This window comes from Tinamus guttatus, unplaced genomic scaffold (genome assembly GCF_059628265.1).
Source record: "Tinamus guttatus ecotype Peru unplaced genomic scaffold, ASM5962826v1 Tinamus_guttatus_pri_ptg000260l, whole genome shotgun sequence".
Classification (NCBI taxonomy): Eukaryota; Metazoa; Chordata; class Aves; order Tinamiformes; family Tinamidae; genus Tinamus; species Tinamus guttatus.
Window position 1 is genome coordinate 5,067,176 of NW_028288794.1, and position 24,010 is coordinate 5,091,185.

Below are 24,010 nucleotides of genomic sequence, written 5' to 3' on the forward strand. Positions count from 1 at the left end.
TGTCAATTTACATGAAAACTGCAGCAGTCTTTAGCACAGGCACTTCTTTTGCTAGAGGAGTATTTCTAGAGCCTGAGATATGCTAAGCCACATTATACTTCTCTTTTACTTCAGCTAGAAAACTGCCTGCCCCTGCGCACTTTTCCTATAGTTTTTGTACCCTGTACTTTCTTTTGTCTTGCTGTGTCTTTCTCTTTTCACTAACTGTGGAGTTTCTCCTACTCTTGTTTTTCTTTTTTTGGGGGAGAGACATGGAATGCTGAAAGGTGTCAGTTATCTTAAAGCTGACTTTCAACGTATTTATGCACAGGTTGTTTGTTGCTATTACTTTTAATTAGAAGAATATTTCCTCTCCTTAATATCTTACCATATTACATATACACAGTGACTATTAGAAATAAAATATGTTAGAGTAAAGCTTGCCTGGAAACAGGAAAACAAATAGGCAATTCATATATGAGATGTGTTGTAGGGAGAAACACAAGATTTAATAAGAGCAGTATAAAAAATGCACATAAAGTTGTCTCCTTCCTTAAATATGAATCTATAAGCAGCCTGTGTGTTGTGTAAAAAGTATGATGGCTAAATGCTTATCCTTCCAGAAAGACCAGTGTTTTCTCACAGGAGAGAGCATTCTTTTTTTATTGCACTAATAGCTGGCACTCAAGATAAAGGAGAGCTTATGAAATATGGAACAAAACTCGTTACATATAATAATCTTTATTTTATAAAGATTGTAGGTATACTTGTGTTTTATCCTAGGTAACTCACATTGGACCTCACATTTAAGCCTTGATCTTCAAGAAGGCTACAAGAAACAAAACAGAACTCTTCAGCTGAATTTGAGTTTGGGAATTTCAGAACAAGTATTTGCAAACTCAGGGAAAAAAAAGGCCTTTTCATTAATCTGTGATTTTGGAAACAGTCGCACTAACCCGCAACCACATACAAATACAAGAATCCTAATGGGACTGTTTCCTTACTAAGCCTGTAATAGTTTACATTCACCTAATGGCCTGGGGTTATAAGCGAACTACTCAATTAGAGAATTTAGGCTGGTTGCCCACATATTTTAGAGCAAATTATCCCTTCACAAATGCAGAACCCCTTTATAAAATGCCTAAATAGTACTTCCTGTTAAGAAAAAGTAAAAATACTATTCCCTCAATTCCCACCTTAAGTCTACTAAGTATTTCTCTTTATGCTAGTGTAGCAATTTTATGGAGAAATATTTGTTTCTACTTCACATACCTTAAGTTAGGCCCTTTCACCGGAATGTTTTTTAACCTTTCAAGCAGTTAAGAAATACTTATGCAACACTTTTTTTTTTTTTTTTTTGAGTAACTTAAAAGTTGTTTCCCATTCTCCTTATCAGGGATAGTGAAACACAGAGGTCTTCTGAAGGCCTGGCATTTTGAAACTTCCAGGGTAGCAGATCTTCTCTTTTTAAGGGCATTCTGATTTCTGAGTTATCTTTTAGCACTTATTTTTCTTCTGCTGCTCCTTTTATTTAAAAGAGTGGCTGATGCTTTCAACCTATAAACACCCATTAAAAGTCCCTCACCCTATTATGCTGAGCTGCTGCTCTTAATTGTGTGCAGCTGGGTGCATCATAGAAATTGAGTTTCAAAGACAAAGATTAATATATAAATATATGTAAGCAGCTAGTTATGGACTCCTCAGAACATGTCTTCTGCAAGGCAGGCCTGCTCGATTATGCCTGTGCATGGTGGTGGAATGTCTCCTCTAACACTTTGTCACGAAGGGGAAAACCCAGCTCAGGCCCCTGGGGATGATCAGGGCTGGGACTCAGTGGAAATGGTGTGGTTTTGCTGTTATGGGTGGAAGTGGTCTCCCTTCAGGCTGTCTACTTTTATGGTTGCACAAACAACTTTCTGGAAGCTGGAAAAGAAGCTGAAACTGCTGGTGAGTATACCTGCAAGTAGTCAAGGCCTACACCCTTTTCACAAATGAAAATAAGTTATATATACACAGTGAGCACTCCTTTCAAAGCTTTATTTATTTTTACCATCCTTAAAAGTGGCACCACCATGAGCTGCTACTTCTGAAGGCTCAGGTGTTATAAAATGCAGCATGCAGAACAGATCTCCTGGACCTGTGCGCTGCTGAGATACAAGAAAAGCGGTGGTAAATAAAAACCTCAATCTCTTGCAGTTGTGCTTGCCTGCAAAAAAATGTGAAGGACAAAAGAAGAAAGAAATGGATTAAAACTGCCAAGTAATCAAGGAGATGGGTGTCATGGAGGTATTAGAGAGAACAGAGAGAAACGCACAGTTTGTACTTTCTCATTTCTCCCAGAGAAATGATTGCCAGGAGTGGAGGCATTACAAATACTATGGATTTGAGCAGCCTAGGAGCAGTCTCACATTTAGCCTGACTGCTTTGCCTGTCTGAACAGCCACAGCAGGACTGGCTCTCGCCCCTCAGAAAACCAGCTAGGGGTTCATGCTCAGCCCTGCTCTGAAGGGACACAGCGTCTGCAGCCCTTTAGCCTTTCAAATCCATGCTAAATGTCAGAAATATGTCTGTGGGGCAGCAGTGAGGAAGCCAATCTTGAAAGGCAGATCCTACCCTTGACCTTTTAATTGCACAGTTAACTAATGATGGTGTTTGGATGACACTCAGGATGTGCTGCAATAAGTACTGCAATAGCTGTGAGATGCAGCTTCCACTGAAGGAGTTTTACAGGCTAAGGTCTTGGTCTTGTGTTATGTGTGGAGCTCTCCAACTGGGTAGGTTCCTGATAAAGTTTCAAAAAAACATGTAGCTAAAATAGACCACTCAGACTCTAATGTAGGATTAACGTCTAATTTGATGCAATACCAAAAGTATAGGAAAGGTGTAAACTCAAAGTTAATGAAAGGATGTTAGAGTGAAAGATGAATTCGGTGTAATACAAATACCTGAGCACAATGTGAAGAAGCAAAGAATTAATTTATAATTAAGTAGTTTAACAAGCAGGTATTGCTGCACATATTCTTATGATCAATGTTAATGAAGTGTGTTTGGGAGAGGTTTAAAACAGGCAGACTTCAGGTTGTTATACCATGTGCAAGACACTCCTGCTCTTACAGAGATCAACAGTAGTTCTATCAGTGGGGAGAAGGATAACGGTCACAAATTTGTAACTTAACCACAAAGAAAAAGGCAAACATTCTTGGTTTTCTTTAATGCATCTATCAAGCAGGATTTCTTCTATTAATATGGAATTTCCTGGTTAAAAATATGGTCGATTAGTTGCAGAGCTAAGCCAAGTATCAAAGGAATATGCAAGTATTTTAGGATTCAAGATCAGACCAGAAATTCTGGAGCAAACTGGATAAAAACAAAATGCCCAATCTCTCTGTGTGATAGAATTCGATTAAGGTTTATTGGCTTTTTACTACAATTTCCAATTTGACAGGCCCTACTAAAGCTAAAATTGAATTTCATATACAAAGCTTATGTGGTTATGTTTGTTATTAGCATTGTCTTCCCTAGAGATATTTGGATTTTGTTTAACTGAAAAATAAACAAGTTAAATGCCGAATTGCCTGGCTAAGACAGTTATATGATGTGGTCTTTTCCTTTCATTATAGAGATTGTGAGTTTTGGGATATACATTTAGGAGTTTGTGGTTACTTTATTTTAAATCTAATACTGTGGACTTATAATGTTTTTGTTCAATGTTCTGCTCTCTTCATATAAACTTCTGTGTCCTGGCCAATTTATGGCCAGACTTATCCAATAAACAAGTTTGTAGGAATGCATTTATAGATTGTTAGAAATATGTGTGGTGCCTGCACTTTTCTCAACAGTAATGTAATGACTTATTTTTGCTGTTAATTTTCAGTTATAATGCAAAAAAAAAGGAAAATAATTTGCATACATTGGGAGCAATATTCCTAAAGTGTATTAGGAAAAAAACAAGAAGATGTATAGGTAAAGATTTTTTTTTCTTTTTTTAAAAAAAGAGCTTAATTAGTGTAGATGGATTCCTCTAATCCGGAATACGAAACCTAAGGCATTTTAGAGAAGGTTCATTTTCAAAGGTCAGATGTTCTGTAATTCCTGAAAATCAAGCCTCTTGCTGTATCTCACTTGAACACACAAAATCTTTCCAAAAATCATAGCCAGTGAGAACTCCCAAGCTTGGAAAACTAAGGAGAAAGCAAACAAGCCAAATAGAAAAGGTTGTGGTTTATCAATACATTTAACAGATAGGTACTACTTTACAGAACAAGTTGCCTAGTTGCACTGTGGAAGTCTCCAGACATCTCAAAACCAGGAAGAAATTTACTAGTCATGTGTCATTGAAGCCTAAAACAGAGACAACTTCCAAGCTGCTTAGACCTTAAGGACAGGGAAAGAAACCAAATACAGATGAGCTAACAGTAGCACAATATCACTTTAAGTATTTTACCAAACAAGTCTGTTTTCCGCTGATTTTTGTTCGTGCAGTATGATATTAGATCTCTGCTGAAAATGAATAGATCTTGGGATGTTTTGAAGAATCATTTGCTAGGAGAGAGGACTAGCAAAGTGAGAATGAGTAAGTTTTCATTATACATTAGGTTAAGAGGTTCAGGATTAGCATCTATCTAAAAGTGAAAATAATTAAATGAATCTGTAAAACAAATTATTCTTCATAAAGCACTGAAGTCACTGATAAGCATAACACGTATTACAGTACAGTATTCTAATGCTTTTCTGTTGTGAATGAACTGATTTAGTATTGATAAATGCATATTACTTTAATAAAATGTCAGACCTAACAAATATATATTTTGTCTTGAAGAAAAACTCCTAGGCTTCAGTGTATATACTATTTCCTGGTAACCTCCTCTACTCTCAACAGGACTCAGTTTGTATTATTAGCGTCCAAAAAAAAGAAAAAAAAAGCCAGAGGTTCTTTTCTACTTCATTTTATTCCGGTTTATTTTGCTTGAAGAAATTAAACCTTATCTGAAGGTGTATTTAAGACTTTTTCTTCCCCTATACCCCATCTGTGCACTAATTATGGCTTTATACTTTTCACCACGCAGTCCATTGGTTGATGATGGATCAGTTTATGAATGGAACATGAAAACTGTGCAGTAGAAACCAAATTCACTCCCTTTAACATATATCATTATATCTGATAACCTGCACTGAAACATCCACGACTGAAACATCACCAGTTACTCCTCTAATGTGACAATTTCCAAATGTGCTTTTAAATTCAAGACATGTTTACTGTCTTCAATTGCCAATTATTGTCTCTCAAGCACCCCTGTGTATCCAAAGCAGGCTTGTGAAGACCTTAAATCTTGCCATTTTAAGTTACTGCAGTATTTACAATAGAAATTCTATTTATTGTGTCTCTTCTGCGTGTATTTAATCATATAGCTTTATTATAAGAAAAGGCAAGTTTTTACCATACTTCTAGCATCCCTCATCCCTAGACTTGAGTTTCAGTTCAGACATTTACTAGCTATGACACACTATGAGAAAATCATACAGACTGCTCTGAGAGTTCTGTAAGTAAAGGGACTGTAAATTCAGATCTTAAATAATTTAAATCTTGAAGCAGTAACAATTGTGTAAAAGGTACTCATAACTGAAATATGTTCTGAAATTCTGAATTATTTTGAATCTCGTAATCTTTGAAAAGCTTATTTCAAAATCATGCATGAAAAGACTAACAGAAATTCAGTAAACATAAACAACTCAACTGTTTGTTGTCCTTTGACGTGCAGGATATACTTGCTTTCTAATATTTATCATCTTTAACTGAATGAAATCACAAATACTTTTACATGTGGATTTTATTATATGAATCGGTTTATAACCCTGCTATTTAACATGATTATACGAATTACAAACTGTGATTTTATTTCTTTTATAATCTTTGTAGAACTTGCCATTACTTTTACATGTCTATGTCTGGCATTATGCACCTTTGAAAGAGTGCCAGAAATATTTATTGTCCTATTTCTGGCATTTTGGGACTATGTGGTTCTGGGGGGTTTCCAACCAGAATGAAGCTTATTAGTAGATCCAGTTCTTGGTATTTTGCTGAAAACAATTTTATATGTAAATTTAATACTTCATTAAAGTAACCTCTTATAACAATCAAATATGTATGAAATGTATTTAATGCAGGTAATGTTCTACCTTCTGTTTTTGAACAGTTATCAAAAGGAAAATATATGTACTAATTAGAACTTTCCTTCTCATTGCCTGTCTCTTGCAGCTTGTCTAATAGAAAGCACTAAAATGCAGTCAGGTTGAATAAAATCGGTGTCCTGTTTCTGCACTTGTCTGTGCTTTGTAAATGCATTCAACTCCCTGGAAGGGAGGTTCACTGCATTGAGAACAGCACATTCTCATTTGCCCCTAGAATCATATTTATTGGTTCCAAATTCCATCATTCTTCATCAAATAAAAGTCCTCTGAAGGTCAACCAGAGTTTCATTCAAATTGCTTCATAATTTGGCCCTCATTTTGACGGGTTAGTTCCTTCTTTGCCCAGTAGGCACAACTGTATTAAAAGGGCTATTGGAAAGCACTCTTTATTTTATTTAGCTTCAAGGAAATAAATGTTAATAAAATTTAAGGATGTACTTATGTGTTTATTAAAGAGGAGAGGCATCCTGTCTAATCAGAACCCTAATTTGTTTAAAGAGTAAACTGCTCCAGGAAGCAAAAATAATATAGCTGACTTAGGTATTAGTACAGCTCAAATACTTTCAGTGAAAATAATCATGCTTTCATTTAGAGAATAGGGAAAATTGATTTAGTAGGTTTTCTTTAACAGAATATTTAGTTATTGTTTATACAGTCATTTTTCTCATCATAAACATATATTAGTCATTACAACCATTAAAGAGTCAGATGCTGAAGTAATGCCCTTCAAGGAAGAGTATGTATTTATATATGCATAGTAATTGCTCCTAAAACTTTATACATGAAGTATAACTTCTCTCAAATATAGGCAGAAAACATCTTTCTGCCTCTCAGGCTACAGTCTCACTTTAGGTTTCTTGTATTTGCTCATGAGATCTTAATAACAGAATGTTTATATCTATATCTCTCTATATAATATATAAATATTTTACAAGCATATTTTTAAAGAAATATTTTGTAAGAAAAGATATATTTTTCTGCCACATAAAAAAATCAAAATTCCTACTGTATTTCTAAACATTCTATCAAAAACCAATAGCACACAAAAGAAGCTGAAGTTTCCACTCCTGCTTTAAACATGATAGTTTTTCAAATAGTAAATATTCTTACTGTAGGGTTTGAAAAATTTTAATACTCAGTTCTTTTGATTTAAAACTTTAAAACTTTTACATATTTGCTACAAAATAATGATTACCAAAATCATTATTATAAGTTCTAAAATGTCTTAATCATGAAAAGAATAACGTATGCAGTCATTGAAAATTTTCAGAGTGAACCATTTGTTTAAAATGCTACCTCTTGACCTGATGGATTGTGCATTGCCTTTTTCAGGTATAATTTACTGGGACACCAAACACCATTTGTTTGGTCTTTCCATTCTTAAACTTTTCTTAAAGCTTTCCAATTGATTTTTTTTTCCATGACTTCAGGACTTTTTCCTTTTTTTTTTTTTTTTTTTTTCCCTCTAAGACAGCTCTTGCAGACCCTTGTAATCTGGAAAAAAATATCTGCTTCTCTTCCTAGTCCCAATCCTAATTGAAAGTGTTTATTTTATAGAAAAGATATGTTGTCATTTTGGAAGCAAAATGAATATTTTGTTAGTGGTGTAAAGTCATATTGCCAAATATTTTACCGCATAGATTTATCTATTACTTTAAAAATATGTTTTTTTTATTATGTTTTAGCAAATTGTTCTACAGAATTAAGTTAAACAATGTAGTGCATCATGTTATTATGTCACATATTCTAGGAGAGTGGCAGTCTTACATTGCATTCTACTGAATAAAATTTCCCTTCTGAAAACAACATGGTATCTTCAATACAGTAGCTACACTAATTTTGTCAAAGACGGGCATTTAAAGGAACCCATGGAGAGATGCAGTCTCTGCAATACTCAGAATGAGGCCAACTAATAAAAAAAGGCAATTAAGTGTGGTGGAGCCCTGTATTTTATTGCTGAAGGAGAATCTTGCACATAGAGTGAACTCACCTAGTAATGACCCCTACACAACCATTGCGTATTTCAGCAGAGTCTGTACGAAATCTTTGATGGCTGCAATGTGGGCAGCACTCATAGCTCCCATGGGAATATCTGCTCCCCCAAGGAACTCATGCATTAATGGACTTCATATGTGGCCAACTGACCACCTATTTCTATTCACAAAAGGTAGAGATGTTTGAGTCCAACTATTTCTTGAAGTGAAACAAGACCAGAAGATAGTGTGGGGCCATCTATGAACTGCCCCCCTGTATCAGTTAGGTCAGTTAAGAGTAAGCTGCAGATTTGGTTAACTTACCCTACAACTGAATTTTTACCTCGTTATGCATTTTCTGCATTGCTAAAAAAAAAATGTTGCTATATTACTTAGGCAAAGACATTGTTAAGACTTTTTAACAAGACTGAAATACTTAAGATATTCATGGGGTGCATATATTTGTCATTTATGAACTGCCAGCAAGCGTTCATTCAATATAAGACATAGAGGAAGCACAGTTCAGGCCCTCGGAGACACAACCCATAGTTGGCTTGATGGGGCTTTGGCTTATGCTAGGGCCTGCTGGCTGCGATATATCCAGGTGAGAAGGAGGAGGAGGAAGCTGCAGTGACCCAAATCCAGCCGTGCTGGGCTAGTGCAGTGCAGCGAGTTTGCAGATGGAAAGCAGAGACACAGCGAGCCGTGCATGGACCGTGTCCCTAATGGTTCTCATAGGCCGTGGTGCCTATTGCATTTGGGAAGCAAACTCCAGAGGAGAACTGTGCTGCTGTGGAGCTGGCCAAAAGGCAGGGCTCCAGTTTGCAAGCCAAGTTCATGCAGCACCAGGTAATACTCAGACTGCTGCTGCATGGATTAAGCGCCAAGATTGCAGCACATGCAAAGCTAGTGTTAAGGGCAGAGCAGCTTATGATTTTAAAGCTAGTTTCAAATGTGCACATTCATTTGCTGCGATCACTTCTCCAATTGCAGTGTAGACCATGGTTCTGTGTCAACATGTAAGTTTTCTCAGTGTCTGAGTGAATTAAACTATATGGCCTTGGTAGCCAGAAAAGTCCAAGAGGGCCTTTTTTAAGAGACTGCCGAACATATTTGGGCAGCCTAATTAAAAACCTCAAGTAAACATAAATTAGCAATGCTAAGCCTCTCTTATCCAAATAGCATTTTCCTAAGGGCATAGAGGACCACATATTTATTTAGAAAATACACCAGACCATTATACTACATATATTGCTAACCTACATGTTTTATGGATATTACCACTGGAAAACTCTTCTTGAAAGCAAAGAAGAATTTCTGGATGTTGTTCTGAAGTTGACCAACATTTTTTAAATGAAGTTTATTGATGACCATTGTGTTTTGCTTACAGAAGGTCTAAAAATGCCAAATATGATCCCAAGGGCAAAAACTGTGGGGACTACACTGCTGTCAGATTCAGGTTAAGCACTGGTCCAACTGATCAGGAAGGATTTCACATGGAATTTACTTAGGGTTTCAAATACTCTGTAGGGGGCAGTTTTGAATTAAATTAATGACATTTTTATTCTGACTGATTTGAGTTACTGCTCAGTTTTATTAGTCTTGCTAGTTACAAGTGCATCATTTCTTCCTTGGTGGATATGTCCTCTGGAAGGCAGATCTCTAGCACAAACATGCACCTACATACATACTAACATAGGGCATCCCATAGTCAACATACTGTCAACTACCAGACCTGCATTGGAAAGTACTAGCTAATTTTGTGCTTGAGAAGCTTACCTGCATGAAAAATTCAAAACCGGGAGTTAACACTACATTTTAAAACTACTGGTTAGATTTATGATTGTACAGCTCTGTACAAACTTGTACTGACCTGATGAGGAGATACACATACAAATCAATTCTGCAATACAGCCCAAGGTCACACGCATGGCCTATAATCGCCTGTCAAAATTCCAATTCAGCTCTGAGGCTAATTTCCTGGTGACTTGAAAAAGTTTATGACAATTTTGGAAAAAGAAAGTTCTTGGAATAGCTGCTATTGGCTCTAGCATTCCCCCAAAGCCTTTCAGTTTGTTACTGTCATTATCTGTGTTTATTTTAAATGGATACCATGCTAGATCATGGGTTATAAAAATATAAATAAATAAATACGTTAGCATTTTCACTAGCGTTTAAATCAGCTTCTCTACAGCAACATATTGCTAGAAGTATCATAACCAGGAGCGTGCTATAGATGTGTTTAACCTGTAAGGGAAAAAAAAAAAAAGGTCCACTTGGCAGAGGGATAGTCATTACTGCAAGTGTTTTAATTGGCAGATGGGGATCTACGGAGAAAAGGTGAAGAGATGAAAGGGCATAGTTGCCAGGTCTTCTTCCACGTGGAAAGGAAGCAAAACTCCAGATCTCAGTGGGGAAATGAAGCTGTAGGGGTATCTCAGAATTTCCACTCTGCATTGATGTCAGAGTCTACCTAGTTTACTCAAAGGCTCCGCACTAACTGCCATTATTTTGCTTTGAATTAACTAACATTCCACCCTGGGTTGCGATTCCAGCTACAGACAGTTATAGGGGCACCTGAGGCGGCTCCCGGGCCTCCCGCCACCCCGACGCCCTCCGCATGGGTCCCCCGCCGCGCGCGGCCGCTACGGCCGTTACCGCGGCCGTTACCGCGGCTCCCGCGCGCCCGCGCCGGGCTGCGGCACCGCCCCCGCCGCCCAACGGCCCCTCCCCTCCCCGCGCGCCGCGGATTGGCCGCGCGCGCCGCGCGGGGCCTGATGGGAGCGCGGCCGCCGCGGCGGCCCCTCCTCCAGCGGCGGGCGGCGGCGCAGGCGGCGCGGGATGCGCGGCCCGGCCCGGGGCAGGTACGTGCGGCACCGAGCCGAACCACACCGGAACCGGCCTCTCCCGGCACGGCGGGGCAGTGGCGCCCGGGCCGGTTCAGGCTCCTCGTGGGCCGTCGGGCGGCACCTTTCCCCCCAGCTCGCGGCGCGGCCCTGCGTGGGCTCAGCCCCTCGCTGCGGACAGGGTCGGGCTTCCCCGGTAGGGGACATGGCCCGGGGGGGCTGCGGCTGCCCCAGTCCCACCCGGAGCCTTCACGCAGGCGGCTGGACGGGCGGCTGCTCTGGGCTGAGCCTGCCCAGGAGCGCCGGATCGCCCCATTCCTTTATGGATTGCTTAAAGACACTTTTGGAAGCTGAGTTTATCTTTCTAATTGAGGGTTTTAAAGCATAAGGTCTTTGGGTGCTTACATGTGGAGTTCTGTGAAAGTGAATTTTAAAAATGAACAAGATCAGGTGCTTGGTTTCTCTGAAAGGTGCTGAGACCAGCAGGTAGTGGATGGTGTCCCAGTTCTGTTCTGCTCGCTTGTTTGTCCCGGGCTTTTGTAGCAAAGGAAACCTCACAGTCACCATGGAAGTTGGTGAGTTGCGGGAAAGTAGGAAAGGTGAATTTCACATGGAAACTGGCTACAGGACGGGAGAATTGGTTTGCCTTGGACAGGCCTTGACTTCCTTGACTGTACGGTGGTGAAGAGCTCTTTTTAAAGCTCTTCATCTTAAAACGAGGTTGAAAGAAGCTTGAAGAGTGGGGACTGACACAAAAGATGTTCTGCATGCTTTTCATCTTTGCTTTGGGCTCTTCCTGGGGTATCTGTTGTTTTTGTTTGGAATCCACCCTAAGTCCAACAGGAGACACAAAATGCTCCCATTCTTAGCTGAAGAAAGCAGTCTGCTCCACTGCATGCCTTGATAAAATTGTAATGAATTTGTCAAGCTATTTTATTTAGATTAAAAGGTTGGTGGATGACTGTTTTGTAAGTATGCATAATCCATCAGCTTTCTGCTCTGTAATTCTTTTACTGGCTATATTTTTGCTTTGTGTTTTACTTATTAAGCTGCATATTTTGGGAGTAAAAAAGATGCTATGAGGACATTTAGAGTGTTTTTTTTTTTTTTTTTTTGAGCTGGTCAGATAATACAGCTTCTACATTGTGTTTTTGGAATATTTCCACTGTTGCTTTTAAGGCTACAGAAAGCAGTTGTTGCAGGTGTCTCATTCATATATTAAATAGTGTGTGTGGAAATAGGCCAAGTCAGTGTGTCTTATGGAGGGCAAGTGCTGTGTGCTGTGGAGGGCAAGCACAGGGCTTGTAGAAGCAATAGTGTTGACATCAAGAGTAGGATGTGAGGGGTGAATTCTGGAATGTTGTGGCCATATCGAAAAGATGCGGAGGAAGAGAGAAGGGAAATTTTTGAGGTACTCCACAAGGGCAGGTGAAAACTTTGTCTGCAAAAATAAGGGTTCACTGTGTAAACTGTGAATTTAATTTCTACCCTTATTAGCTTGAGAGAGGATTTCAGTAGCATTACTTAACATAAAGCAGTGTAGGTGAGCCTATCAGCGTCATAGTTAATGTGAAATTATGTGTGGTGACACTTGTCAAGCCTGTTTCCCTCTGAGATATTTGCCAGCTATGTTGAAATAATGTACTCCAGTGCACAGACTGTTGATGAAGATGTCACCAGTGGCTCTTGTGTACCTCTCTCCCAGCACCTGCACTGCTCAGGATCTCAAGCTGTGGTGCCAGAGATGCATATGAAAAGGCCATGGGAGTATCACAGTTCACATGTGTTTGTGTGCAGGCCCATAGCTGAGAGATGCCCTTGCTCCTAGCAATAGTGTCAGTGTTAGGGAAGCAAGAGAGATGTGTGAACTTCATGCTAAGCTTACAGACTTCTTAACTGACGATTTTGAGCCTTTGGTATAGCGTTTGTGTCATTTTGCAATGAAGACACCGTCTCTCGTCCAAGTCTTTGTGAAGAGCGTGTTTGCCCAAATAGGGTCTGCTGCAGTACTTGGCATGTAGAATCTGACCTGTAGTCACCACATGGAAGTTGTATAAAATTCTCAGGGTTAGCGAACAGTAGAGTTGTGCATTTGAAAAATAAAACTGTTGCTTTTGTTTTACTGAGCTCAGTTGCTGTAGTAGGGACTTTGAGAAGTTATTCCAGAGACCCAGAGGTAACTGCTTTTTATTTTCTGTAGCTCACCCTCCTAGTGCTGGTAATTTTACAGTGGAGAGATGACGGGTGTCTTTGAGCTTCACTTTCATGGCAGTTCAAATATGGATTTTCTTACTATCTGCAAGGATTGTTTTTCAAAATCTTCATTCTGGATTCAAAAGTCTCTGGTTGTATTAGAGTGAAGAGCTTGCCAGACTGCATTAGTTCTGGTGAACACTCTGATACTAAGTTAATTTTTTTGGGAGTTTCAGGTAACTTTGGGAACAAACTTGGATTTAAATGAGGTTGCTTTTTTTGTTTTTGGCCAAAGGCAATTTAATAACTACACTAATAATTATGTCTATCTTAGATTTCTTTCTAGGTAGACCAGTACTCTTTTCTCTCTCCGCTCCTCCCCCCTCCCCCCCCCCCCCAAATTTTATTTAATTACAGAGTTAAGGCTTAAAAAAGACTAGTTTCTAATTTGTTGTAGTAATGCTCTAATTGAGCATTAGTTTCCTGTTAAGGTTGCTGTGATGGTAACTCTTTCATTCACTGGGTAAAAATCTTGTGAATTAAATGACTGGAGAGAAATTCTGCTATATTATGCTGTCCTGTGATTCAATGTGAATTGATTCTAGCCAGATACTGATGGGAAGGAATTATGCTTTTATTTCATTGAATTACTGCTGTTCCTAGGTTCCACATTTGTCTAGAGTATGAGCTACTTTTGCCTCTGTGGAATGGCTTTAGTGCCACTTGATACGCTGGTGGCTGCACTCTGTGCTGTGTGCGGGGAGCCCCTGTCAATGTGGGCAAAGTCTCCATAGCTGGATTTTAAACTCTGGTCATTTGTACTTCAAACTAATCTTGCCGGTGAAGAATAATAGCACTACACCATAAGGTCATATTGGTTAAAGCATTAAAGGGAAGCATTAAAGCTTATTGAAGAATTCCTCCTCATCATGAGGCGTAGGATATTAATGGTGTATGTCTGGAGTGATAGGCTGAGAAGAAGCACTGCGAGTTATGAGTGGCCGAGGTGTTAATTGGAAATCGTTTTCTTAAATAATCTACCTGAATAATTTTGTAAGTTGGTTTTGTTAGGATTTTGGCCTTTCTTCAAACAGTTGTTTTGTGGCTCCACTTCTCAGTGCTCTCTTCTGGTTTAAGTATTTCCAAAGTAAAAATAAGTTTTGGCTGTGTCAGGGGTGATGAACTGACTTAAAAGAAGTGGAGCTATAAAATGGAAGATCAGATTTTAAAATAATTAAAGGTAGATAACTAGGCCATGATTTTATGAAATGTTTTGGGTATTGCAATAAATTGTTTAATCTTGGAATATATTGTAGATAACACTTAAGTACCTAATGCTTTACTTCTAGCTCTGAATTGTAGTGGAAGATTGATTAAATCTACCAACACTTGCCCAGACATAGAAGATGGGTGGATTAATTTCGAGATGGAGGGTAAGTAAACCTTGTTACAATCTAATAACCTTCAGTTAGTCTAGAAGATTGGAGTTTCCAGGACATACTGTTCTTAATCGCTTGATAGGATTCTTGTAATTCTCTGTTTGTTCTTTATGGTTGAATGTTAATGATGAAGTTTTCCTATAAATATACTGATTTAAAAGTCAGTAGCCAAGTGGGTGTGAGACCTAGTGACCAGGGTTTCTGTCCCCTGTCCTCCAAAAGAGCCCAAAACTGTAGTGGATGGATGTGTGTTTTGTGTGTCTGTTTCGTGTGTGTGTGTGTGTGTTTTTTTTTCTCTCTAATGATGAATTTCTAATGATGGTTTGTTTTAAGTTAAAACTCTGGTTTTGTAAGTTTTGACTAGCTCTAAGTAGTTAAGTGCTGCTTCATAAGGATAGATATAGTAAACTTTAAAGCTTGGTAGTTTTTTAGATGAAAATAGATATATTCAGAGTATGAGGCATTCAGAGTATCATCTGTTTTAAACTTCAAATATTTTAGTAGGTATAGTTTTATATTATATGTAATATACATCGTTCCTAATTATCTTTATTGCCTTCTCTGTTATTGAATGGTCTACTGAGTTTATGGGAAAGCTTAGATGGGATGGGGTGTGAGGTTTGTGACCACTCTTAAGTGGTCACAGGTGCAAGTTTTCAGCCTAGGTTTGTCTTTGCCTGTTTTAAAACTATCTGAGAGCTTCCTATACAAAGCTACCTTTAAAGGCAAGAGTTTAAGCAAAATGTTAGTTTTTGCATCACCATGGAATTTGGGAGTCTCTGTCTATTATGTGGGGTAGGCTGTGGTTTTTTAATTTGTGTTCTGAAGGATGGGAAAAATAACAGCTTCATACCTCTAAGAAACCAGGGAAGAACTGTAGATGGATTTCAGGTTTTCTTAAGGAGAGTTTTACTGAGGTTTAGAACTTATTTGCAAGTGCTTATGACTTGTGTAGAGCATGTGTCTTTGTGGAATGAAAAGTTGCAAAAGATGAAGTTTTCATAATGAGGTTCTTGGTTTGTTCCCTTTTTACGTTTTCCACCTGCTCATCAGTTCTCTCCTTGACTCTATTCCTACCCACATATACTTTGTTGTGCGTGTTTGTTGTAGCCTTCTATCTTTTGTGGTATAGGAGACCTTCAGATAACTGTAAAAGAAAGGAATTCAGTAATAATGACAATCAGAGGTAGGAGAACTGGTTACTTTTTGTGTTAAGTAGACAATATATTAATCTATTATGATATGTGTATTTTTGTTAGGAAGCTGTTATCCTGAAGTAACTCTCAAGATGATGAATTTTCTTAAGATTAACATCTCTTTTCTTTCCTATGTAAGCAGGCAAAGCCTTCCACTGTAGAAGTATTAGAAAAAATTGATAAGGTATGTGTGTGTTTGTGGTGATTTGCTTTTGTCCAAAAATGTCCTTTTGCTAGCAGTTCTTCATACAAATGTAAAATACTGCAATGAAATTTAAATTATTTTGGTAGTTATTCTGGTCGGATAGGCTAAAGAATGAGTTTCAGACGTACTGCTACCTTTATTTCCCTTACCATTAATCATTAAAAAACAGAAGCCACTGTAGCACACCATAGTTTAAATATACATTTAGAAAGACTGTAATGGAAATGAATGTGAGCTTGGCTTGACTGGGCAATCTAATTATAGTTAATGGTTAAGTTCTTTTATGTTCCCCAGAAAATGTCACTAAAGCAAAGGTTGATTCATCAGATACATTAATAAAGCATCCATATATGCTTTTAAGCATTACAATTCTACCTACAGTGATAATAGGTAAGGTCATGGGCAGAATAACTGAAGATAGCTTAGTAATCAGTTGTGATTATAGACAGAATTTGTGACAACTTTCTGTGCTACATGGGAAAATTAACTGCTTTGAAATATACTGTTGATATTTTTTTTCCTTTTAATGAAAGTATGTTTGCTGTCACTCGAAATGCAATCATAGTAGTAACACAGAATAGCATTGCTTGATCACTTCTTAATATGCAAAAAGCGTAATTCAGATGTTCAGTTTTTCATTCTGAATATGAGGAAATACTGAAATGAAAACATATCTGAGATGACTGAAATTTCGGCAATTTTGCATGTTACTAGGGTAGTATTAGAAGCATCTGAAATACCACAGATGTCTGATGGAAGCTTTAGGATGCAAAGTATGGTGGTAGCAGACTTGCATAAACATAGAAAAGTTGGCATTCAGAAGCTACTATGCCTCCTCGTCCCAGTTTTACTAAATCATTATATAAAGAAAAATGTGCTAATTTATAATATTACTTGCCCAGCAGTGCTGTGTTGAGACTGGCACATGTAACCTTTACACTGTGATGTAGTTTGCTATGAAAGCTTTATCTGTTCATCAAGCATTGTCAGTTATTAAACTGATGAGACTAATTTTAACAAACATTGGAGGACAGCTTAGAACCACCAACTAATTTAATACTCTTGAATTCCCATTTATTTCCAGGAAATACAGACATTAGAAGAATTTAGAGAAAAAAATCAGAGACTCCAGAAACTATGGGTTGGAAGGCTACTCCTCTACTCTTCACTTCTTTATCTTATTACCTGTTTAGTTGTGTATTTGTGGTGTCTTCCTGATGAATGGACAGCAAGGTTGATTATGACACTTCCATTTTTTGCATTTCCATTGATGTAAGTAAATACACCTATTTTTAATTAACTGCTGTCCTTTGCAATGAGATGGAAAATACATCTCATCAGGGGTTTGGGTTTGTTGTCATTCTTGAGTTGTCATAACTTGCTGAGTTTTCTTTAAAATAAATTCAAATAGCTCGGCAGACACTTTCCTGGAGGCCTTGGGTTTAGTGTAGAACTAAATCTGACCATCAGAGTTAGCATCCAATGTGGCATAGTTTTTGAAAATTATACTAGGTCTAAAATGGCCTGTGTTTGAACAGCTGTATGGTATTATAAATAGAATAGCATCATCTTTTTTTTTCCTCTGCTACCTTTGGATAAGTACTAGTATAAGATGAAAGTGACAGCTATGTTGTCTGTTCATAAAATACAGCATAAAAATAGGGAAGAAATGCAAGAATGAATGGAGAAACTGTACTTTTAGGTGTTAGGTGAATGTTAACAGAGAAGTGACTTAAAAGGTCATCTAATATGTTGAGGATCAGTTTTACATAATTAGTTATTTTTTTAAAAAAAAGCCTGACTCTTTTTCAATCAGAAATTTTCCTATTATAATTTGGATGTAAGGATTTTCTCATTGGAAATGGGAGAAAATATTGGCAGCTACTTATCAGTGAGCTACTCAGACTGCTCTTCCTCATGAGTGGCTCTTTTTCTCTAAGAAAAACTTAATTTCTAAAAAGAAACAAAATGGGCTACCTCACTAAACCCGCTTGCTGTCTCCCTATCTTTTCCCTCTGCTTCCAAGCCCAGATTTTTCCAGGAAAGTGAAGCAATCTTCTGAGCAGCCTCTCTGTATATATGTTCATTTACTAATTTGCTGGAGTGAAAACCTTAAATACTGTTTTCATTTCTGCAACATCTGTGTGAAACTTTTGATTTTTGGGGGGGAGGAAGGGGAGTTAATTTTAGCCTTGAGTGGCAGAGTGAAATGTAAATATTTAACCCTTTGCAAGCTTCTTGAGCATCCTGCATGACATAGCATGCAAGAAGATCCACCTGAAGATCATTTTTATGTCATATTGTTATCTATAATGTAGTAATATGTTGCTGTTATGGAATCCTGTGATGTTGATACATAGTCAGCAATATCCTGACTAGAGAGAGTTAATACAGAAGATAAAGCTCAAATTAATCTTTGACAGAGCAATATAAATTGATTGTATTCTTAAGTACAGTGATTTGAACGTCTTTGTCGTTATCATGTAGGACTTGCTCATGCTAACAAGGCAAATGTCTAGGAGAGGAAATATCACCAGCCTCCCTTCACTCATGTGTGTTAGACTAGTAGGGAAATTAACCTTTTCATTAACTCACGGTGGTAGTTGTCTTCTAGTCCTGCTGTGTGATGTTTTTGTTGGATTTTTTTCTCCATTTTTTTCCAATTCTCACTTCATTTTTTTTCACGTTGGGTTGCTGTTATATTCCAAGTTAGTTGTCAGCTTGCAAACGTTTAGAATTGGGCTCGGGTTCTCTTATGACTTGCAACTGTTTATCTGATTTTTCTTTTCAGCTATTCCCCTTCAGTTTTTTTGGCAGGTATGAATGGCAAGCAGCTGCCAGCTTGTCTTCATCCTCGGTCAAGAGGTGACTCCATGTTGAAAGCCTGGTGCCACCCAGTACTAGCTCTAGAGATTTTCCTGCTCTAATCAAACTGGAATATGTCTGCATTTTCCAGCCTGCAGTCAGTCACCAGCTTATTTCTGCCTTAGGTCGTTCCCTCAGGGTCTGAGCATGTTACTGATGTTGGTAGAGCGAGTGAAGTTCCAGAAATGTATAGTATCATTAACTTAAAAATGTATATATAAATATCTGAGATACTAGGAAGAATAATACGTGCTCGAATGGTGTGCTTGAAGATGACTAGTTCAGATGCAAACTGTTCTGCCTGATTCATTTTAATTCTTTGACGTATTTTTATTTTAAGCTTGTAAAACTGATCTGAAATAGTCTGCTTATAAAGCTTTTGCATCCAAGTTCTTAAAGAAGAAATTTAAAGTTTACTTTGTGAAATCAGACAAGATGTCTTTATTTTGAAATGTAGATTAGATGGGGAAGACTCCTGCCTTTATTAAATATACATAACGCAATAAAAAAAAATTTGTCCATATAGCATATTCTTAAATACAATTCAAACACTATAAGCGTTTACTGCTATTTGAGAGAGAGAGATGCTCCTTATACTGTGTGAGCAAAGCTATATTCTTAAAAAATTCTTATTTATTAATAGTTTGAGAGTGGGAAGGAGTCAAATTTCTTTCTCTTTGTTAATCAGACCTGGGATTGATTACTTCACTTTCCAGTTGTCTTGACTAACTTAGCTGACTTAGATGTTTCTCTTAACTTTTGAAAGCATTTTGAACTGAGTTACCATATAAAAGCAAAAAATATTCTATGAATCAATCACTTTATTTAAACTCTATTTAAAACCTTGATAGTTCTTTTTTTTAAATATGGGGCTTGGTACTAGGAGCTTGGTACGAATATTCTTGGAAGGAGTAAAGTATGAGATTTGTTGCTTGGCTTAGGCCTATTAATTTACCAGGAAAAACATCAACTTTTACACAGTTCTAAGCCTTTGAAGAAATTATGTCCTGATGGTTGCAGAGACCCCTTCCAAATGAAAATGGGCATAAATCTGGTTTTGTTTTAGGAACATAGAAAACTATTATGTTGTCTCAAAGCCTGCTGAAACACAGCTAAAGTGAACTGGATTCAAAGCTTTAAAATAGGCAAGATTTGGGCCAGTTAACTCTGCTTGGAAGAGTTAACAGAGTGCCTGTGATATATCTTAGCTTTTGTTGTTACTGAATTCTTCCCTCAAACTTCCCGAGTCTTAATTTTGAGCATAAGATGGTAACTTTTTAGGTTAACTAGTTTTATCTGTGTAATAAGAGCTTGTGACTAAGTAATTTTCAGCTATTTGCACACTCTTCAATTTAAAGTTTCCAATAAACATCTCCCCTTTAAAAAAAAAAAAAAAAAAAAAGTAGTATAGCAAGTAATCAGATAGTTATAATCAATGATCTATTTTAAGATCTTCTTGTTTTCCCCTATCAAAGTTAGGGCCTAGGAAATGTCTCCTGTGAGAAAAGGCTGATACTGCTTATCCCAAAGAGAAGAGTGAGGGGGGAATCCTGGTAATGTGCATCAGTATCTGAAGGGAGGGGGTCAGACTTCTTGATGCCCAGGGACAGGATGAGAGGCAATAGGCATAAACTGCAACACAAGCAACTCCATCCTTGGAGATATTAGAAACCTGCCAGGACATGGTCCTGGACAGCTTGCTCTGCACGAGCCTGTTTAAACAGAGGGGAGTGGGCTATATGATCATTAAAGGTCCCTTCCAACCTCAGCGGTTGTGTGATTCTGGAGTTTGCAGCATTCTGTGCCTGATGGTTGGTGTTTACTTCTACTTTGCTTTGAAACAGGTTAGTAAGGAAGGTTTAGCAATCCATTGTGTTACTGCTGCTACTTCCTTAATGTTTCTACCTGTATTAGTAGTATTTGATTGTATTTTAATAGAAATAGTAGGATTTTTAGATGCACCTGTGTAGTCAAGATACTGGTAAGTCTCTTGCATTAACTGTCCTGCTTCCTAAATGACTTAAGAAATGATTACTGTAATATATTTTAATTAATTTAATTAACTCTTCTTTCTGTTTTAAAGAATCTGGTTTATAAGAACACTGCTCATTTTTTTCTTTTCCAAAAGGACAGAAAGGAATAGTAAGTATTTCTTCATTTTTTTAGCGTATAGAAATATTTGGCAATGAGGCTTTCTATGAAAATGTAAATATTTTGGGTAATATGACTTCCAGGAGGAGAGTAGCCTTTTGATTAACACTAAAATGTTTAGCATTGGCTGAACTGTTGTTTTTTTACCACATATGCGGTTCATGAGTGAACGTGAAGGATGCTGCTTAACTTTTCACTTTGTTTCACTATGAAATCATAACTTTGGCTGGAATGCTTTAAAATGTGATGGAATAAAATGTAGTGGAGAAATAGAAATGAGGAAAAGAGATATAAATAGTAGTAGTAGCAGCCATTCAATAATTGCACTTAGCAATTATTCTATCACCTTATTCCATTACATATAGAAGAGATAGCCTGAGAGCCAAGATTCTTCAAGGAATGTGTGTATTACTATATGAGTGAAAAGGGGGGAAAAAAGAGTTTTTTTAGGATGACTTCAGGAGTTGATGAAAGTGGTGTGTCATGTAACTATAAAGAAGCTAATGCAGGATATTCAGAGGTAGCCTAGGAGTTGTTAAAGGATATGTAGTTTCTAATGCAAAATTTAAACACTGTATCCATGGCACTGGTATGCAGTTTTTGCTTCATTTGTGACTTTCTTTGAAAACAGTCTAGCCTGTAACAGTACACTGTGATGTGAGCAAAAATACAAAAACTTTTAATGCACCCAACTTTGACTGGCAGAGGAACACGATGTATTTAAATCATGCCAGCTTATGAGTTTAATAACATCACTTTTGGAATTCTAAAATTTAATATTTACATTTGGTATGCAAGTATAGGACATAGAATTTTATGTACAAATAAAATAGTTGATGTATTATATGGTATTGAGATTCATTTCTAAGGATGAGTGTGTGTTTGCATTTCATGACCAGATAGAGGAATATGTGTGTACATTTTTTCTAGTTCACTTCAAGACACTTACTGCAATTTCTAGCATATAAGCAAATCTGTACCTTTTTGTTGAACTTGTTTGTAAAGGTTTTGGAACATTCCCAAAGGAATATTTTGTATTATTCTGGAAATGGGGTAAGAGTGAAGTGTTTGAATTCAAAGATGTAAGTCCCGTAGTTGGAAAGGAGAAATCAAATGCCCAATATGAAAGCGAGAGCAGTAAAGAAGAAGGTCTAGGTGAGATAGTGGACTGCTGATGCAGTGTCTTGAAGCTTGTCTTTTATTCTGGAATGGATTAATGCAATGTATTTGGAGTTGTTGAAGATCATTAATGCTGTAAAGCTCTGTGGATAACTACACAATTCTTGAGAACTGTGCTCTGAACTAGGGAAATGCCTCGTGAAGCTCTATAAGGGTGGTTTTGAAAGATTACGGGATTCCTATTTTTTTTTTTTTTTTTTTTAAAGCCTAGTCAAGCAAGCCAGTTAAGCTGCCTTCTGATCTACCTTGAAGTGTGGACAGTGAAGGAGATAGCTTATGCTTATTTACTACACTGCTATGAATTCTTTTTTTTTTTTTTTTTTTTTTTTTTGAGAATGATTTGCAATAATTGTCATTTGGCCACTTTTGAAGGGATATTTGGTTTAAGAGTTTGTTGAAAGCAGGAAGTGGTGATCAGAAACATCTGGCTACACTTTAAACTGATTGCCTTGGCTTGTGAGAGATTATATATATATATTTTTTTACACATTTTTGTACTAAATGCATTTCCTTTCATAAGGACCTGCTAAAAACTGACTGTATGCTACTTGTCTGGCTGTATGATACCCTAGCACATTGAGGTGCATTTCAAGGTGCTAATCTGTGTTGAGATTCCTGAGAGGCAAGATTCCAATGTAAATGTCAAATTCAGAGGAGTGGAGGATGCCTTAGTTATAATTTGAAGTTGCATAATTCTTCAAATTGTCTATCCTCTGTGGGCCAGCCCAGTGCAAAATAGATCTTGTTTGGCATCTTATTTCAAATTACATATGTACCCAGTTTTAGTATGGTATACACTTAATAAAATGGTTTGTTGTATCAAAGCAGGTTTATAGGTGACTCCAAAAGTACAAACTGGTACATTTCCGTTATTTGTAATGCTTCTGAAGTAACTTAATGCTCTTATCACTTACATTTGCTTATTTAATTTGATTATTTAATTAGTCTGCTTTTTTCATTGCTGTTTCTTGTGATTTTATGCTTTTACTGGGAGATGGAATATCTCTCAAAGTTGGATTTAAAAAAAAATAAACTCATAAAAAGTGAACTGCTAGTGTCCAGTAGTGCTAGTGCCATCCACTAGGATGGGCAAAAAAACCCTTTCCTTTTAAACTGCTTCTGCTGTAAAGGAGGTAGAGAGCTGATGATACCAAGTTATCAATGAGTGCCAAGCTCCTAACACCAATTTATAGGAGAATCCTCAAAGCATTTGACTTTTCTTCCCTTCCTTTTAGAGATGAGATGGCTACTAGTTAGAACAACTCACCTTATCTTTGGCAGAGAAATGATCCTTTAATAGCTTATAAAATAAGGGTTTTGCTGTATTCTGAAAGTACTGGAAGAGTGAAATAAAGATTTGAAACTTGGAATTGACCTAACATTTGAAACTAGGGTGTAAGAGGCTTACATGAAATATTAAAGCCAGTAAATCTGTTACTCAAATAGTTATATTAAAACTTAGACCTCAGGCTTTTTCTCTAGTCTGACTCATGAGGTTAAGTGTATTTTTTTTGTATTTTACTAGTTTTATTGTAGTTCAAAGCTAGGTCTTACCAAGAATTGGCTTGCTTAAGGAAGAAGTGATACATAAAACTTTTTAATAGCAACAAGTGTAAACTGATAGTACTGAACTGTAACTTCGGAGCAGCTTCAGGATTTAAGATGATTTACTTTCATGTAAAACTGTAGTTGCTATATGCAAAACTTAAATTGCTTGTGGGCAATATATAACATGATCTTACAGGGCAAAACTAATGTTCAGAGTATATGCTGAAATTCTCTCCTAATGTGAATG

General features: G+C 37.3%; 1 protein-coding gene across 2 annotated transcripts in view; it reads left to right on the forward strand.

Annotated features, from left to right (window-relative positions):
* Nucleotides 1-10,920: 10,920 nt before the first annotated feature.
* Nucleotides 10,921-24,010, forward strand: part of LNPK (lunapark, ER junction formation factor) — a 33,848-nt gene continuing 20,758 nt past the window's right edge. The window contains exons 1-5 of one of the 2 annotated variants that reach the window (XM_088527042.1): nucleotides 10,921-11,005; nucleotides 14,530-14,613; nucleotides 15,955-15,999; nucleotides 17,105-17,292; nucleotides 20,969-21,027. In XM_088527042.1, the coding sequence (XP_088383168.1) occupies nucleotides 14,587-14,613; nucleotides 15,955-15,999; nucleotides 17,105-17,292; nucleotides 20,969-21,027 (319 nt within the window). In that variant the 5' untranslated portion in view covers nucleotides 10,921-11,005; nucleotides 14,530-14,586. The remainder of the gene's footprint in view (nucleotides 11,006-14,529; nucleotides 14,614-15,954; nucleotides 16,000-17,104; nucleotides 17,293-20,968; nucleotides 21,028-24,010) is intronic. The other variant, XM_088527043.1, reaches the window with a different exon arrangement.